Raw genomic sequence first — 18095 nt, forward strand, 5'->3', positions numbered from 1 at the left:
ATCACTGCACACATTGATATTTTTAATATAATTATAAATTTGACATTAAAATTTCAAAAGCATTTCTTGGAACCTGGACATAGCCCCTTCTTACTCTTATTGGTAATCCTGATTTTTTATAACAGATGACAAAATTTTAAAATGTCTGATTTAAAAATGAACCTCTAATTTTACGAAGGCACTGAAATATGATATATAATTTTGCTATAAGTCACATAAATATTTTTATTGGGTATTATTTGAAACATTTTAAGAATAATTTATTCTACAAATAAATGTAATGACAAATTTATAAATCTGCTATACAAATAGATATAATCACAATATAAACATTATATTCAACAAAAAACTGTACGTAACTATCCTTATTTGTAACATTTATTATACTTGATCTGAAGTGCTAGTAATCCTATTTGCATAGATTCAAGCCCTATTATGAAGAGTACCCTATGCATCAATCATCGTGAAGATGACACACTACAACTGATGAAAGCTGATCTGTTTTATCGTCAGGACAAATGTTTGGATGTCTGCGTAGCTGCAGTACCAGAAAAACCAACGTTCATTGATGTTGCTCTGAAGTGGAAAATGGCAGGCATCTGTCGAGCTTTGGTAAATGCATGTTTAAATATGTTTGTTAGTTCTTGGCTACTCAAACTAATCGATGAAAACTGATGTTTCTTTTATATAATGCTCTCCATAATTGGGCATAAGCCTCTTCACACAAAAATTTCAACTAAATCTTATTAGTTTATAACCTACCAAAAAGAATGGAATTTAATTTGGAGGATTTAAGAAGTATAAATCGCGATCGTTCATCATCAGACATTGGAGAGTTTAAATAAATGAAGCTTATCAATAAGTAGAATATGAAAATTAGTATTTAAATGAATTTCCGGTTTCTGATTGTCTCTTGCATGGCTTAAATAAGTACTTGATATTGTTTTTCTTGATTCTCATAATTTTAGAGCTCTTGAGTAAAATCACGCTGTAATCATCATAGTTTTTCTGGTTTAAATAGTAAAAATGCAAAAAGTTACAAGGATCTATATTTACGTAGATTTTGCTGTCATGTCACATTTTCTGGATGGAAGATGCTCTTTCATCACTCTATGTCTACTTCTGAAGCTAGCTATAAAATGACTATATGTCAGGTTTGCAATATTATATTAATCATGTTAACTTACTTAAATAAATCAGAAAATCTTATTAAACTTATTACAAGCTTATTACTAGAACAGTGGCTCTCAATGATGCCGCAATGGAATATGGGCAGAGAAAATGCTTTAAATGGTCTTTTATTTGAATTTTCATCAATTTTTTACCAAGTTGAAAGTATTTTATGGTTTTTCACTACTGCAATAACTTCTTAGTTCGAGTTTTCTATATGAATTAGTATCTTGAAAAAAGAAAGCAAAATTTGTCCGCTCAAATATTACAAACAAAATATTTCAGACACCTTTAATTAATAAAATAAATTATTAAAAATACATTAATCTTCTATTTCTACAAGTTTGAACAAAATTTGCCTGTTGGATATTGACGGACAAATGGTATATGGAAACATTCGTTATATAAGAATCTCAGTTAAAAATCCACCTTGAACCGATTTCATTTGCATTAAAATCGCATATGGCAATTTTTGAGTGAACTATAAAAACATATTTTTTTGTGATCAATATTTAAAATTATCTTGAAGAAACTTGGTTTCACATTCTTTGTTTCTTCATTTAACGCTTACATTATATTTACTCAACAAAATCAGTTTAATCTTTTTGGTCTATGCATCTGTTTATCGAAGTATTACGATTTAAGCAGTTATAATTTTTATCCAAACAGCAAAAATGTAATTAAAAAAACTGTAAGTGGATACTGCGGATACTCTAATTGTAACTGCATGTAGGATTCATTGAAGCTTCTCTTAGTTCGCACTCAGCGTGAAATATTTATCTGCATAAGTCCATTAGACTGCTGATTGTCCAAGACGATCAAGTTTAATAATAACTATTATGTACCATATTTAATTTACATTTTTATTATAAGAATAGTGTCCGTGTTCTGTTACCCTCGAAAAGTGGACCGTGGGCAGTTTGTCCTGGAAGTGGAAAGTAGGCTCAAAGTGTACATAACACATGTGTCTCAGCGTTAAGCAAAGAGAAATTAGATGATTTGCGCAACTACTCATTCATATGACTATATTACGTCAGGTGACCCATTTGATTAATTAATGTCATTACGACACATTTTTAACAATAATTTTCAAGCGTTTGATAAACAATGATATATTTTATATGATTTAACAATCTTGAATTGATCCCATTACAACAAAATAACATTTTTATAACAATTATTTTCTTGCAGATCGAAGTGACGGGATGGAAAGATATTCAACACAGTCATTACCTTTCTCATTTTGTTAAGGAGTTTACGGAAAATTTCGATTACATTAGAAGAAATGTTTTGAAATCATTTAGTGAGAAGTTAAAGAAGAAAATGAAAATAATTGAAGAGGAAATATCATGGAAAATCAAAAGTGTATTTAGGAGACATTCCGAATTTCTAAGTGAGAGCATGGAAGCAGTCAAGAACGCACAAAGCGCTACTGTGTCTTTCATTAATTCTTTGATGTAAGTGAAGGATTTGCATTAATATCTACAAAATTCAACTGTACACACTTCAAATAATTAATTTTAAAAAGCAAATTTTCGGCAAATTAAAATATATCTTGTTAAAATAAGAAGTTTAATTTTTACTTATAACATAATTAAGTTATATATTCCCATGAGGAATGAGTTATATGAATACTCTATGTAAATATATAAAGTACGTGAGAATAAATTCATAAATATACAGAGCGATTATAAGATCTTTCTCTGATTATATTAAAGTTATTACAAAAGATCTATTGAATATAAAACTGGAAAATTTTTAAATTGGAAAAGTTGTGTTCCTAATTTTTTTTATTCCAACAGATAGTGGAAGTAACGCAGAAATCGTGATTTTATATTCAATTATTATCGAAATGGTGTCAGCAAAAGAAAATGTTCAGATTTTACTTTGTTTCTCTGAATTCAAACCGGCCATTTCTATTTAATGTAAGTTTTGAGATTATATAAAGGAAAAATTGTTTGCAACAGTAGTTGAATATATTGATGCATTCAAAGTTAGGATCACAGATACTGTATAGAGTGCAATAGCCAAAATGTTAAGCTATAATTGGCGAGAATCGAAATCACCTTGGCATTCTTCGAACTACCAAAGGGTGTTCACATTGAAATTTAATACCATAAGTGGTTTTATCAAAAATATAATAAACGTCTTTACAATGTATTGAAACAACAGTATTCCAAATTATAATATTATTTTTATAATATAAGTTTGTAATCAGAGAAGGACTTTGTGAACACCCTGTATTTTGCCGATTTCAGAAGGTGAAATTAATTTTGTAGGAGAAATCTGTGTATTTTGCTACAAATGTTAGCTATAATTCATTCTTGCCTTTTCTACACGATCATAAGAAAAACAATTTTAGTTTTGAAATGGAGTGTCTCATTATCTGCTGAACATTACACTAAATCTAAAAAATTAAACATAAACAAATCATTGGAAGCTGAAATTTTTAAAAGATTTTAAAAATATTTATAAATGTTGCAAATTTTTTTCATTTCATTTTTTTTTTCATTTTTTAAATTTTTGTTCACTTCCAATCAATATAATAATTTTTCACCTAATTCTAATTTTTCACCCATTTACTTTATTACTGAGAGATATAAACTTTATGTCTATTATTCATTTTGTTCAAGTACTCTAATTCTAATCAATTAGCATGTGTTTTTATCTCTGTTTTTTTTTCACGTTTATATAAGCGATAAATGACCACTATGAAGTAATCAAAATTTTCTTTTACATTTTATGTAGATCCTGGGAGTACTTCAAAAATGGCGTCGTGAGATTTTTGAACGAAATTCAGGGATATGCCCTAAGAGCTTTGGAGCACATTCAAGGCTTAATACTGAAAATGACTCAGACGCTGTGGTCTCAGATTGATCACTATCGGAAAAAGCTCTGCAATCCTGATACATTCTGTTACAGACTTGTTCAGATATATCAGGGTTTTAGCGTACAGAGAATTAAAGCTCTGATTTACGGAAAGATCGCAGAAATAAGTAAGGATCTGAAAGTGAGAATAACAACAAGTAAGGATGTTGCAAAAATAATCTTGTTGAGTTAAAAAAATTATATTAACCTTTTGCACTTGGAAAAGTAATTTGATGCTTAATTATTCACCTAATACAAGGACTTGTTCATTGCTCCGAAAAATAAATATGTATAACTGTTTTAAGACGAATTTCCCCGAAAATGAATTCTTCATTTTCTTACCACTTTATAAATATTTTTGACAGTCAAAATTAATAAATAAATAAAGCTTCAAAATGACGCACCGTCTTGAATGGTGCCTGAGAGGAGATATCCGAGTGCAAAAAGTTGAGTTTCTTCTTCTTCTTCTTTTTTTTTTTTTTTTTTTTTTCCTGATTCAAGTTCTAAAGTATTTTACTTTAAATTCAGTATTTCAAAATGTTCATTATAGACCATTTCGTATTATAAATCGCAAATAGAGCCTCAAATCAGTACTTGATGTCGTTAGTCAACCAAAGGCTTTACGAAGGAATCCTTGTTGATAGCAGTATTCCATCGTTGCTATCTTTCATAGATCCTTTCTAGTACTAATGAATTCAGCTGTTAAAAACATCTGTTTCTCATGAAGTCAGTGAAGGTGGTCCTCTTGAAACTTTTTCGCATAATCTCTAATGAAGTTGATATTCCCTTGCATAATAATTGTGGGTCCTGATTAAGGCAATAAATACAAGAGTGGGGATTTTTAGTTTCAGAGCTTCGTCCTTGAGAGTTTTCTGCTTCGTGTAATAGTAAAGAAAAATCTAATATGCACATTGGATTAATTTTTCCTAAATTGTTTTGGATATGTAAGCGTAGCACAAATTTTTATGATAATTTGTCTGTAAACTTCTTAAAAGAACGTATTTAAATTTTATGAGAAAAATAAATGTATAAATATTATATAATGTCACATTAATAACGTTTGTTTCATTACTATATAACTTTTTAAATACTTAGAGCGCTGAAAAGTAAATAGGAATCAACTTGAATTATTGTGAAAATACATTTAAAGATCTCAAACTTATATTCCCTTTTTTTCTTCCATTTCAGTTACGTTTCATGACATAATAAAATGGATTCATAATTCCATTCAGCGAATCAAGAAAATAATTGAATCAGTGTTTGGAAAATTTGGTGACATGATAATTTCAAAAATTGGCGAATTTGGCATGAAATTGGAGAAGATATTGCGTCAAAAAGTTATTGATGCTATTGACAAAGTGATCGATTACATAAATAAAATATTCGGTGACGATGAAGACTACAAAACCGCCAAATCTTTGATCACAGGCGCAAAAAAGACGGTAAGTTGTTACCAAAACTTGAATACAACTATTTAGAACTCAGCCAATGGTAATAATAAAATATATTACTTCAAAATTCTACTTTCGAATCGTTTCCAGAACATTATTTTTTCATCTGCAGTCGAAGGATTAATTATGGGTATAATTATTCAATGAATACACCAGTTCTTTTTATGCCTTGAAGAGTAAAAAAATATGATAGAGTAAGTTTAAAAATCTCACTGCTCACAGTTCTGTCGATAATTTTTTAAATATCAAAATAAAGAAGGGTCAAAATGATGTACTGTCTAGCACGGTGTTTGAAAGGAGACACCCAAGACCAAACAATTAAAACATCCACAATTTTACACTCGGATAAATGCCAAATGGATAAAAATAATTCTTCAAAATAAGAATTTTAGAAACTCTTTGACAAAGAGTTATGAATAATTCTTAAAATTAAAACTCCTTTTAGTTAGCTTAATTTAAAAAGGAGATACACAAAATAATATGGAAAGGATAAAATAATACCCGTATATTGTAGTTTATCCATGTTTAAAGAGCGTTTAACAAATAACAGATCAAAACTCAAAATAATAAATGGGACTGATTTTTTGAGACATAACATGGCGATTTCCTAGATCTAGAATCAACCCTAAAATATAAGGAACAGCAAATTTCAGCAACGGATTTTTATATAAACGAATTCTCAGTTGTTATTTTTATATTCAGTTTGAATAAATTGTATAACTGAATTCTGTTATTTTATTTTTTTAGCTTAAATTATACTATCATTAAGCAACAACATTAACTACAAGATTTACTTTTTCAAATTCGAATACAAAATATTATTGAAATTTTAGCAAAATCACTTAGAAAAAATCACAAGCGGATAAACCGTATTATTAAGTGTTGAAGTTCAGCCTTATTTTATATTACATATACTATTACTTTTCTACTATTTTTATTTGAATATTTATATATAGCATTTGAATAATTGTTTATAGCATTTTTATAGCATTTATTATTACAGTTGTCTATTCAAATAATAATCGTAATATTTATTGCAGCTAATGAATGCTTGGAAAAACAAAGAAGAAATCGCTGAAAACACCTTGAGGCCAATAAAGAACAAACTAACTGAAAATGTCAACAAATTACTTGAAAAGAAATTTCAGGTTTTGAAATTTGATCTTAAGGACGGAGTAATAAATTTTAGATTTCATCAACCACTAGGACCAATTGAAATACAAATTTTAGAAAATGAAATGCAAACAATTAAACGTGAGTATTGAAATTTATTGATTTTCATAGCCCTTTTACTAGTGTATTTTCATTTTCTTTTATTTAAATGTTGAGAAAGATAACGTGACATCATAAAGTTATGAATTAGGACTTTTTTAATAAAATATGATGACATATTCTGTCGATATTATGAACAAACATAAAAAAAAGAAACTGCTAAAATCTATTTTTAAAATGAGCCTCCTATTAATCAACGTGATAGATTTATTAAAATATAATTCTCGTGGTGGATTTAGGAGGAATTAAGGAATAATACTCAGTGGCAGATTTAGGTATTTTGCGATACTGGGCAGTACACATTAACAAATCCCTGTTTTACATTAATTTAGTTTCATATTTCCACACATAAAAACCAGGCCAATTACACCTGATAAAATGTTAATATTATCCCAATATTTTTTCTTTCCAAGAATCTATGATTTTTAGAAGCTTATCTGCCTGGCAACTAGGAAAATCAATACTTTTAATCGATCTACTTACTTCCCTTTCTTAGTTTATTTATCCTAAGTAGTTGCTTAGTCTAAAATCCGCCGCTTATAATGCCTTGATTTTATATCTTGTATCTCATAAAATAGCGGATATTTTTCTGCAGATATATGTCTAAAATATGATACTTGTTCATCTATAATAGGGCTTTGTATATTTCTTTTTATTCGCTGTCCCATTTTTGCATTAAGAATATCCGCGTAGAAATTCTTTTCACACTTTCAAAAAATACAACTGTCAAGATCAATTTACAATTAAATCTTGATTAACAGTAAATAAGATAAGAATTAATTAGATGTATTTATTTTTTTAATTTCATTAAAAGGTTTCAAATAAAAAAATGTTATTTTTAAAAAAAAATATTGAAAAAATTGAGATACTCTGTGTCCTAGTTATTGGATCCCCAAATTCATCCTCATTATTTATTCCAGAAATTTAAAGGAGTCAAAGGAACAATACATGAATGATTGGAAAATGGATAATGGATACAGAACTTTACATAAAATGTATGGTGAGGAAATAAAAGAATGCAATATCTAGACACGAATCACTCACTCGTCTCGTACATATATGGCGAATTATCATTCAGGACTCCACTAATGGTTGGAATCCGTAGTTTATATCTCGAATTCAAAGTTTTAGTCTGTGATTTGATATAGTTGGTAAGACACAGACTACAAGCAGCGAGTGAGGGTTCCGGTAGCATTGTAAGAAGATTGGGAATTGAGCATATTAAATCGAGACAAAATTTCATTAAAGATCTGTACGTTTATGGAGAGAGAGCATATTAAATCTATTTCGTAGGTTAAATATCCTTATCTTGAAGTGGCATTTATGTTTACATAGTGATGTGTAAAATGAGAAAAAAATTGCAAGATCCTTTAATCTAAATACCTATTAGAACGTGCTACGAATTCTTTGACTACCATACAAGAAATTGTTCATATTTATGATCAATTGTTCAGTTTATTTTGAGAAATGATATGTACTAAAAACTGAAGCACACCAGTGCACAAGAAATTTAGATAAATCAATTAAGGAATATGGCTAATTTATCTTTACATATGTATATAATTTTTATAACATTTTCTTCTAGGTAATCTGGAAGAACTCCTCACTAGATGATAGAAAAAAAGGGTAGAAGATTCTGTACTTTATGTGTATTTAGTTTTTCAATGCTTCAAATGTTCTTCATCTGATTTTATAATAAATTCACCTGTTTAAATATTGAGTTATAAATATAGCACTGCCATTGCTTTCAAATCTTATATTTGTCGTATGTTCATTGCGCACTTTTTACTCTAATAGAATCTTTGTATTTTATATGAATATCAACCATTTAATCACAAAATGATAAATTAGATTATAATTAAGCTTTGAATTTCTTATCGCTATCTTACATGAGTATTGTACATGTAAGTTTAACTACCATGGAATGTAAAAAGACTTGTATGATATCAAAAAGATTTTTCTTTCAACAAAATTTATGGAAATATTTTGTTGAAACCGTTGGTTGAAATGTCATTTATTTCTAGAAACTAGATAAAGAACAGTAAACTTTCGATCTATTGCTTCGAAGTTTTAGATCAAGATATTTAATGGCGTATTGTAGCATGATTTTGTTTCATAAATAACTAATCGCCAGATATGTTATTATTTCTATTTCGAAGCTCTCTGTTCAAATTTCAATTATTTGTATTAAAATAATAGAAAAAAAATCGAAATTTAAAGTTCTTCATTTTTTCATTTAACATGCTTGAGGACGTGAAGGCTATAGAATTTATTTTCATTGTTGCAAAAGGATATGAATGTTATAACATTCGAATTTCATAGCCACAGTATCATGCACCCAATTCTGCAAAAAATTTATAATTATTACTATTATGTTTTATGCTTTATTAATTATTATACAGCTGGCTCATTGAGTATTTTTATTCTGTTTCGACTGTCTCGTCTAAATAACACTTCTTAGTCTCGTCTAAATAACACATTGCATAAATTTGAAGTATAACACCTTCCTAGCATCTGTATCCAATTTAATAAATTGCTAGTCTATTTTTGCAGTTTATCAAAATATTTATTACTCGTTGATTACATTTATCCTTATACGCGAAAGTGTTAATTGCAACCAATAAAAAGTTTAGTTAGAAATTATCTGACCCAATGTAAAAATGAAGAAAAAAAGTGAGGAAGGTAAAATAATTACACTTAATTTTGCTTGAAGCTGTTCACTATTTCATTAGTTAAATTTACTAACTAATTTCGAAGTAAAGACTTAGCAGATGACGATACACCATAGTTATTTAATAATAAAACGGCTTTTGGGTTGTAATAACCAAGCATTTTGGAGATTTATTGGCTAAATTTCTTTTCGGTTTCCATGAATTATAGATGAAATTTATGTCGCTAATATTTCATATTCAATATTTGATGTATATTTGATTTTATCATTTCATAAATATATATAAATTCTTTCTCAATAAGCATGGAATTATACTTATTTATGTGTAAAAAAACATTCAACGCATTCACAAGTAGATTTTTTTTTAATATATTTACATGACATGAATTACATATTTGCTGACATGCATTTATTCAAATTTCAAACTCTCGTTTAATTTAAGAATTTATGCATATGGGTTATCATAACAAAACTTTTAAGCAAAGGATTAGGTGAAAATATTTGTTTTTGTCTCTTGAAACGAATTTTCAATCACCTTGAATAAGTTGGAATGTTTGAGAGTAAAGAGAAAAGTATGTTTTTTTATGATGTCAAGTAAAATAAAATGACTCATAGTTTTTAAGAGTGTGTTGTCAGTTTGGTTCTTTTAACTTTCTAGAGATAGCGAAATTGGGATTTACCATTATTATATAATTAAGTTCAGTTGTCATATGACTGTTTCTGAAAAGCATATGCATCACTGATTGGTCGTGTGTATTCGAACTGTTTATCAATATAACACTATATATTTAGTCATTTAAATTGTAACACAGAACTAAAACACCAATTAAGTATAACGATAAGTCATTATTTTCTTTTATGAATTAATTTTATTTAGTAATGCGAAATATAAATTTAAAAAGAAGTATTGGCTTAGATATTTATTAAATATTGCATTTCACTGCAGTCAAAATTTTTTATTTGGGAAATTCAAGTTTTATGAATATACTTCCAAGAAGTAATTTTTTTTCATAAAATCCATAAGTTTGAAAAAAGTTTTAATTTTTAAATAGGAAAATTAATAAAAACAGTTCACCAAATTTCTTCATTGCGAGATAATGACTCTTTGACTTCTAAACCACCTCCTGATTTTTTTTCTTTGACTGGTTGTCCTTCAAAAAATAATCCTTCTTAAAGAATAAAAATCAAGTTTTTATGCAATTTTTCCACTCTTTTGTGGAAAAATATAGAAAAATTTGAAATTGATGTATTCTTCAAGAGTTTTATATCGTAACTAAAGGAACCAGCAATAAAAGGGATTTATTAACTTTATTGATAAAATGTAAATATTTTTAATGAGTTTATTATAAAAGCATGAATTTAACGAATTATTATGCTTTTTTGTACAAAATATAAAACACACACTTTCTTTATAAATGAAACAAGCTCTAATCTGAGCCAATAAGCTAGAAATAGTTTACAATTTCGTTCAATATTATCAACAAACAACCTTTTTTCACTAGAAAAGAGCTTATTTCAATTGTATAAAAAATGATTTTACTAAAAACTGATTTTTATTTCATTTGATTTTGCATTATTTTTCGTTTTAAAAATTCGCTAACGGCAGATATGTTAAATATTAAGGCGAGGGAAAAAAGTAACGATTGCACAATGAATGCCTTTATCCATTATTAAAAATTTACAGAAAAAAAAAGGAAACTCTTAATTAAAATCGGTTTTAGTGATTTGACCAACAAATTATTCGCTGCATTGCGAGATAAAGGATAAATATTGAATAGTAACAATTAAATTTTTGACATTTGCATCAAAAAATTTGATTCCTAAACATTTTGGAGAATAGGAATCCCTACAACAGAGTAACTGAAAAAAAAATGTAAAAACTCTTGACGATAATATCATCGAAAAATAGTTTGAATTATTGAGCCGAAGGGTGAACAAAATTAAATTTGCAAAATAAACAAAAAATGCTGCAAATGAACTACAGAAATATGAAATGGACTTCTTTATTGCTTTTATTTTATGCGTATAAAAATGACAGTGAAATAATTCCAAAATAGTAGTAAATTACATAACAAATTTCTCAAATTTGGAACCAGTCATTATTTAATAATACATACAAATAAGGCCAATAACTTTACTTGAGAGAATAATGACACATTTCATAAGTTAAACCTTTGCGTCTAAATTGCACGTAACATATTTTAAATCGTACGTAACATATGTCACTATTAGTCCTAAGACAGCAATAAAATTATAATATCTTAGATATACCTTAGATAAACATTTGCACTCGGGTACTTTATTTTATAGTTTAAATCGAGGTTTTATGCTCTCATCTCATCTCCATTGATTTTGTGTATTAATGGGAAGCATATATGTTCCTAAGCAATAGAATGCAGACGAAGAAGGATTTATTTTCGTTATCACAAAAAATATTTTTAAAAATTCTGAGAAGCCAATCTGCTCTATAAATAATACAATCTTTCGAATCAAAATATTAACATAATAATCCATACTTTCGCATTGAAATATTTATATTGCAATAAATATATGATTAAGAAATATATATTTCAAGTTCTTGAAAACCGAACGTTTTGATGGTATTATACAAACATAAACAGTGTTTGAAAAATTGTTATTTCATAAAGTTAACATTAGTGTAATCAGCATGAAAAGGATAAAAAAGATATGAGCCAGGAAAGGAAGATATAAAGATAGATAAAGATGCTATAAAGGTACATTTATTATAACATCATTTCATGACATAAATTTATTTCAAGAAGTGTTTACTCAAGTGTTTTTTTCATAGAGTTTATTCACATTTATTATATCATATCAGGGCATAAGTTTATTTCAATAAGAATTCACTCACGTCTTTTGTTTTTTCATAAATTTTATTCACGTTTATAAATTCGAATGCAAATTTAATACAGAGATTATGTGTGTTAAACTTCACATTATTATAAAGAAAAACGCGCAAAGAATTTTAATTTCTAAGAAATCATTTTTGCCTGCGTAGAACAGGAGTTTGAGGAAACTTTTCTTTATCCTGAAATAGGGGTCGTTCTTTTCTGAAGTAAATTCTTTCGCAAAGTGTGACGCATTCCCAAAATTGAAAGTTATTAATATCAGGCCTTTTTACGGTTATCGTTGCCTACTTTTAACGCAATGTTTATTCATCAGACGTGACGAGTTGTTGTCTCATGATACTGAAGCTGAAACACGAATTTAATTTTGTAGGAGACTCTTAAATACTGAATAGGCAGGGAATCAAGAAAATGATGTATAATTATACGACCTAATCTATGATGACTTTTGGCATCGCAAGCATACACAAACATTAACTGCTTATAAAAATAAGATATTCAATACTATGAAGCCTACATAATTCTCGACAATGGTTGAAAGGAACATGAAACAGCGGGAGTGATTTTCCTCAAACATTCCCGCGCACTCCCGAATAATGGTGTTATCCATCTTCCCCTTATAAAAAAATTGTGAATTTTGAGCAAAGTGAACTCTAAGAATGATCACACATGAGCATTTTGTGCTTCGTAGTATAGTGAAGAAAACGAAGAATGCATGTTGTACAACTTTGACTGAAGGACTGAAACTAAAACTAGATACAGAAATATAATTTTAGCAAAAAGATCTCATACTAAATTTTATCTACCTAAATCGTACTATTTTTGAATTATTGTATTCACATGCATGCAGTTGTACTGACACGCAGATGATAAATATGTAAGTGGATTGAGTTCAAAATCTGATATAAATCTACGCTTGAAATGCCAAAACTGTAATCAAATTTTATTCATCCTGCTCTTTAACTTTTGTTGTTATTACATTCCCTTGCATGCGGACAGACAGATAAGCAACCCCTAAACAGATGTTTTTCAAAGTTTGCAGAATTCTACAAATTTAATGTTAAGACCACATACCAAATTTCATTCATGTAGATAAATCATTAATGAATTAGAGTGTTCACAGACAGATAGATATAATTCCAAAAAATATGTTTAATGGATTCAGGAAGTTTAAAATGTGGATATTTATCGACATCTTGAGTTCGATTTTTTTTTTTTTTTTTTTGACTGCAACTGTATGACTACAATATTTTTCTTTACATCCTTTGTATAAAAGCAGACGAAAAAAAGCATCGCCTTTGTTAAAAAAATGAATTATCGTTCTATCGATCACCTACACTTTAATCAAAATTCTTTGAAAGGATTTTAGAGTTTTATTACGAATCCTTTTCTAGTCTTCGCAATTTTCTGATAAACAATGAAATAAACAAGTTATGCGATTAGTTTACAAAAAAATTAGGTAGGGCCTGTTAAAATGACATACTGTGAAGCTCAATAGCTAAAAAAATTGAATTGATATATTTTTGGCGGATTGAGATGAGTGAGAATCGAACCTGAGACCTTGTAATTCGCAGCGCAGTAACATGACCACGATACAAAAGCAATTGTTCGGGTAGCGTAGCTGTTAACTGGCTTATAAGCTATTCACTACACATTTTAGTATCAATTTAACCTTATTGACAACACTGTTAACCTTATCGACGTACTCTGTTTAGTGTTCTTATGTTAGATAAATACCAGGAGTAGTGACCCCCCCCCCGAATACTCTCTTATACTCTCCAATAAAGGTATTATTCCTCTTAACCCGCCAAAAAATGTTAACCTTGGTCAAGGGCGTGAATGCCTCGCATGACATTGGCAAACAACAGTTACGAAATATAGATATTAGACGTGAATCTAGCATTTTTATAAATCTATCGTGCAAATTATTTTTTCAACCGATTTGAACCAAAACTAGACGAAAAATGACACTTGTGATCACAAGATCCCATATCGAATTTCATTGATTTAAATCAATGTGTTTTTGAGTTATTGCGTTCGCGTGCATGCGAAAGCACAGACAGACAGAAGGTCAAGCTTTTGATAGATTTGGTTTTTTATAAGAAATATCTTCCTTCATTTCGAACCTGAAACTTTTCTTTGTAAAAAAATTAAATACCCAAAGAAAATGTATTATAAACGGATTCAAACAAATTTCATTCAGCATCTATAAACATTTTTATTTTATAGTTGTTGAAACTTTGATTACGATATTTTTAATTCCAATTAAAAAAGCTTCAAACATTTTTTTTTTTCATAGAGAAAGATCAAGAATTATCGGTGAAAAGCTGAACTAGCTTATAAACAAAGTGAGTAAAAATTATCGCCCAGGAATCACGGTATCTGCGCGTTTTGCTACATTTAACTTTACCTTAGAAAATGCGGGATAAGCAATCGGGGGGGGGTTCGAATTTGCAAGTAAATAATTTTATTAATAAAATGAGAGAAAAGATATCGATGGGGTTTTATGCTTTATCAAAAAAATCAGAAAAGATATCAGCCATTTTCTTAATGATTTTCTTTTTGATTTAATTGATACTTCTCACGCACATTTTCTAAACTCACGTTTTCTCAGAAAATAGAAATTTATTGTAAAAAAAGAGTGCAAAAAATGGTTGCTTAGTTGAATTTTAATTCTAAGAACAAGACGGATGCAACTTTTTAAATGTTATACATTAAAAGAAAATCATTATGCGAGTTAAATGTTTTCCTTAAAAAGTTTTGCATAGTAATTTATAATTTGGCTTACAGAGGAAACAAAAACACTGAACTTCCAGTTAATAATTTACTTGCGGCCGGTTTCCTAAAATTTGCAAATTTTCAAAGTCATCATCTGAAAAAAAATTTGAAGTATAAATAAGAATTTCGTAAACGTGAAGGATTTGAAACAAAGAAAGAATTAAATTAAATTTATTTTTGAACGTGGAATATGACAGAAATTAAAAATCACTTTTAAATGTAACTTTTTGAAGATTTGAAGTAAACCAACCAGTCCTGCTCAGACATAAAATTAGTCATCACATATAAGTAAAAAAATTTTTCTTATGTGAGATTTTGAAATGAAATCTTTGAGAATGGAGTCAGTATCGTATCATCCTCATCATCCAAACATAGACTTCAAAACTGTTAGGTTTATCACCAACAATCTTCAAGTAGTTTCAAAACTGGATGTTAATCCAAGAAATCAGCTCTAGAAATCCTGAGGTCCCTAATTTCAAGATTTGGCATCAACAAATTGCTGTAAAAACTTCTTTTTGTATGTTCATAAAAAAGGACCATCCTATTTAATAAAATATTGTTTGATTTTCATAAATTTTCTATTGGATGCTCCTGCTATATATAAATTTATTTTAAAGTATGTATAAATCCTGTTATTCGAATCTTCAATTAGTAACAGCTTTAAACTGAAAATAAAATCTAATTATTACATGTAGATTTCCAAAAAATATCAATTTATTTCATTAAATTTATTTATTTTTAATTGAATAAGAACTTTTTTCTTAAAATGATTTCATGAGTATTATCTCCGAAAGATTTGCTCAAATATGGAACATACTATATTTATTTGTTTTTATATCTAAATATTTATCAAAAAGAAAAAAAATTTCTGCAGCTAGTTGTATAAAAATAAAAAAATAAATCCCTTTTCTTTTTTATTTTTTTTATTTCGTCAAATAATTTATAAAGATAGCACTACTTTTTTTCAAATAATAAATGTATTACCTAGTTGTTTAAAAGAATACAATCCATTCAAGTAAATTAGCCTTCAATTTTTTTTAATGAATCATTAAATTTCCTTAATGAAGTACTTTTTAATGCATTAATATTTTATAATTCATAGTACAGAAAATTTATATTACTATTTATTTGTTATTCTTTATAATAAAACAAAAAGGAACCTTTTCGACATATTTTACAAAATTTAAATGAATTGGCAAGTGTTTTAAAATGCAAATCACAATTGAAATTACAATTACTAATTTAATTACCTAAACACGTCTTGATAATAACTTCATACCAGGAATAAATAGAAACTTTTATGTGCAAAATATTAGTTTATAGTCAGTATCAGTGATAATTTTTGATGCGGAAATCGCTATTTTAAATTTTGATATTAATTTTAGTTTAGTTACATCGACGATCCGATTGGAAACAACGCGATGACTATATTGGGATGGAACTCGCAATTTTAATTCTAGGCTTCAGCTCTGTAGGAAAGGGATTATCCCACGGCATCTTATTAAGCGAGTCCTGGTTTCTAACAGCATGAGGACACTTAGTGGAATCGAGATTCGAACCCGGGCTCTTCAACTTTCAAAACCAAAGTACTACAACTTGGCCGCGGCGGCTCCCATTGATTTTTCAACTGTGCGCCTGGTGCATATTTAATTTGCTATTATGCATTCAAACGTCATCATGTGGGTCTGGCTTGAAAGCTTGAGGGCCAACGTGCCCTGGTGTCAAGATATCGGCTTCGGTACTGGAGGGTTTCTGGTTCGAGACCTAATTCCACCGAAAAACCGTCGTGTAAGCATGTCTGGTGCACGATAAATCCGCCGGGGTGCCTCCCGATGGTGTGGCGTGGAAGTTTGGAGAGGAGATGCCAACTCAATTGTCGTCCACGTCATCTGACTGCGATTCAAAATTACGAGGGACGTCGCAAAATAGCCCTAGTATTGAATTAAAACGGGGCGTTAATATAACTGAACTAAAATTGAAAGCTTGAAGATAAAGTCACGGTTTCGAGGTGTCTACCTCGTCATCTGATCAGGGGTGAGGTTAATTTCAAAATTGTTCTCTTGTAGTTTCAAAACGAGACAAATCTAGCAACTAATACTAAGCCATATTTGAAAATCTTGATTTTATTTTAAATCCCAGCTTAATTAATACGATATTCAGCCTCAAGAGACCAAAAAAAAAAAAGAACAACTCAAAAGTAAAAAGACAAAATCAAATAGTCTATATACAGAATTCTTAAAATTTTGAATTTATTTGATATTTTCAAGAAATATTCTACCCACTTAGCTGTTAACTGAAAATGCTTACAAAATAAAAATACCATTAAATGTTTGAAAATACACACTTAAACGTTAAGGGAACATCTTGATTAATAGGAAATAATACGAAATTGATAATTATGCATAAATTAAACAACAAATTAAAACTAATGTAAATTTTTCGTTAAACATAATAAAATCCCTAAATATTCAAAGTAAAATTTTCATTTTAAAATACCATCAATAAACTCAAAACAAGTACGTGTTTACCCTTTGAAATATTATGATTCATATTCATTCATTTTCCTCACAAAATCCAATAAAAATGAACATTGCAGATCTTTTCTCCAGACAAAATGACAAAATGTGACATTCATGAGAAAAAAGTAAGTATTATAACTCTTATCCAGCCGCTCAAAAAGGGATAAGCATTTTAGGTAAAAAATATTATCAGATCCCAGAAAGTGCCGACACTGAATAATTTACTTAGTCTTATAGACAGCTATCGATTGCTGCGTCTTGAATTTTTTTTTTTTAACTTTTATGCATATCATTTTATAAAATGAATTTGGAAACATGCAAAATTTAGTATTACGTAACTAAAAAACTGTACTTGAAATCAATGTGATTCATTTTTTTTTTCAAGAACCCATTCAGACTTAAAAACTGCACTTTGAATCATTGTGATTCATTCATTTAATCAATCTACATTTAGAATTTTGAAAGTGCACATATTTTAAAAACTCAACTTATTGGAATA

General features: G+C 28.5%; 1 protein-coding gene across 1 annotated transcript in view; it reads left to right on the forward strand.

Moving 5' to 3' along the window:
• LOC129959199 (uncharacterized) overlaps positions 1-9521 on the forward strand; it is a 34520-nt gene extending 24999 nt beyond the window's left edge. Inside the window, exons 24-29 of the mRNA XM_056072022.1 lie at positions 422-612; positions 2362-2627; positions 3919-4196; positions 5227-5480; positions 6530-6743; positions 8347-9521. Of these exons, the coding sequence (XP_055927997.1) occupies positions 422-612; positions 2362-2627; positions 3919-4196; positions 5227-5480; positions 6530-6743; positions 8347-8375 (1232 nt within the window). The 3' untranslated portion in view covers positions 8376-9521. The remainder of the gene's footprint in view (positions 1-421; positions 613-2361; positions 2628-3918; positions 4197-5226; positions 5481-6529; positions 6744-8346) is intronic.
• The last annotated feature ends 8574 nt before the right edge of the window (positions 9522-18095 follow it).

The sequence above is a fragment of the Argiope bruennichi genome, chromosome X1, assembly GCF_947563725.1.
Source record: "Argiope bruennichi chromosome X1, qqArgBrue1.1, whole genome shotgun sequence".
NCBI classification, from domain to species: Eukaryota; Metazoa; Arthropoda; class Arachnida; order Araneae; family Araneidae; genus Argiope; species Argiope bruennichi.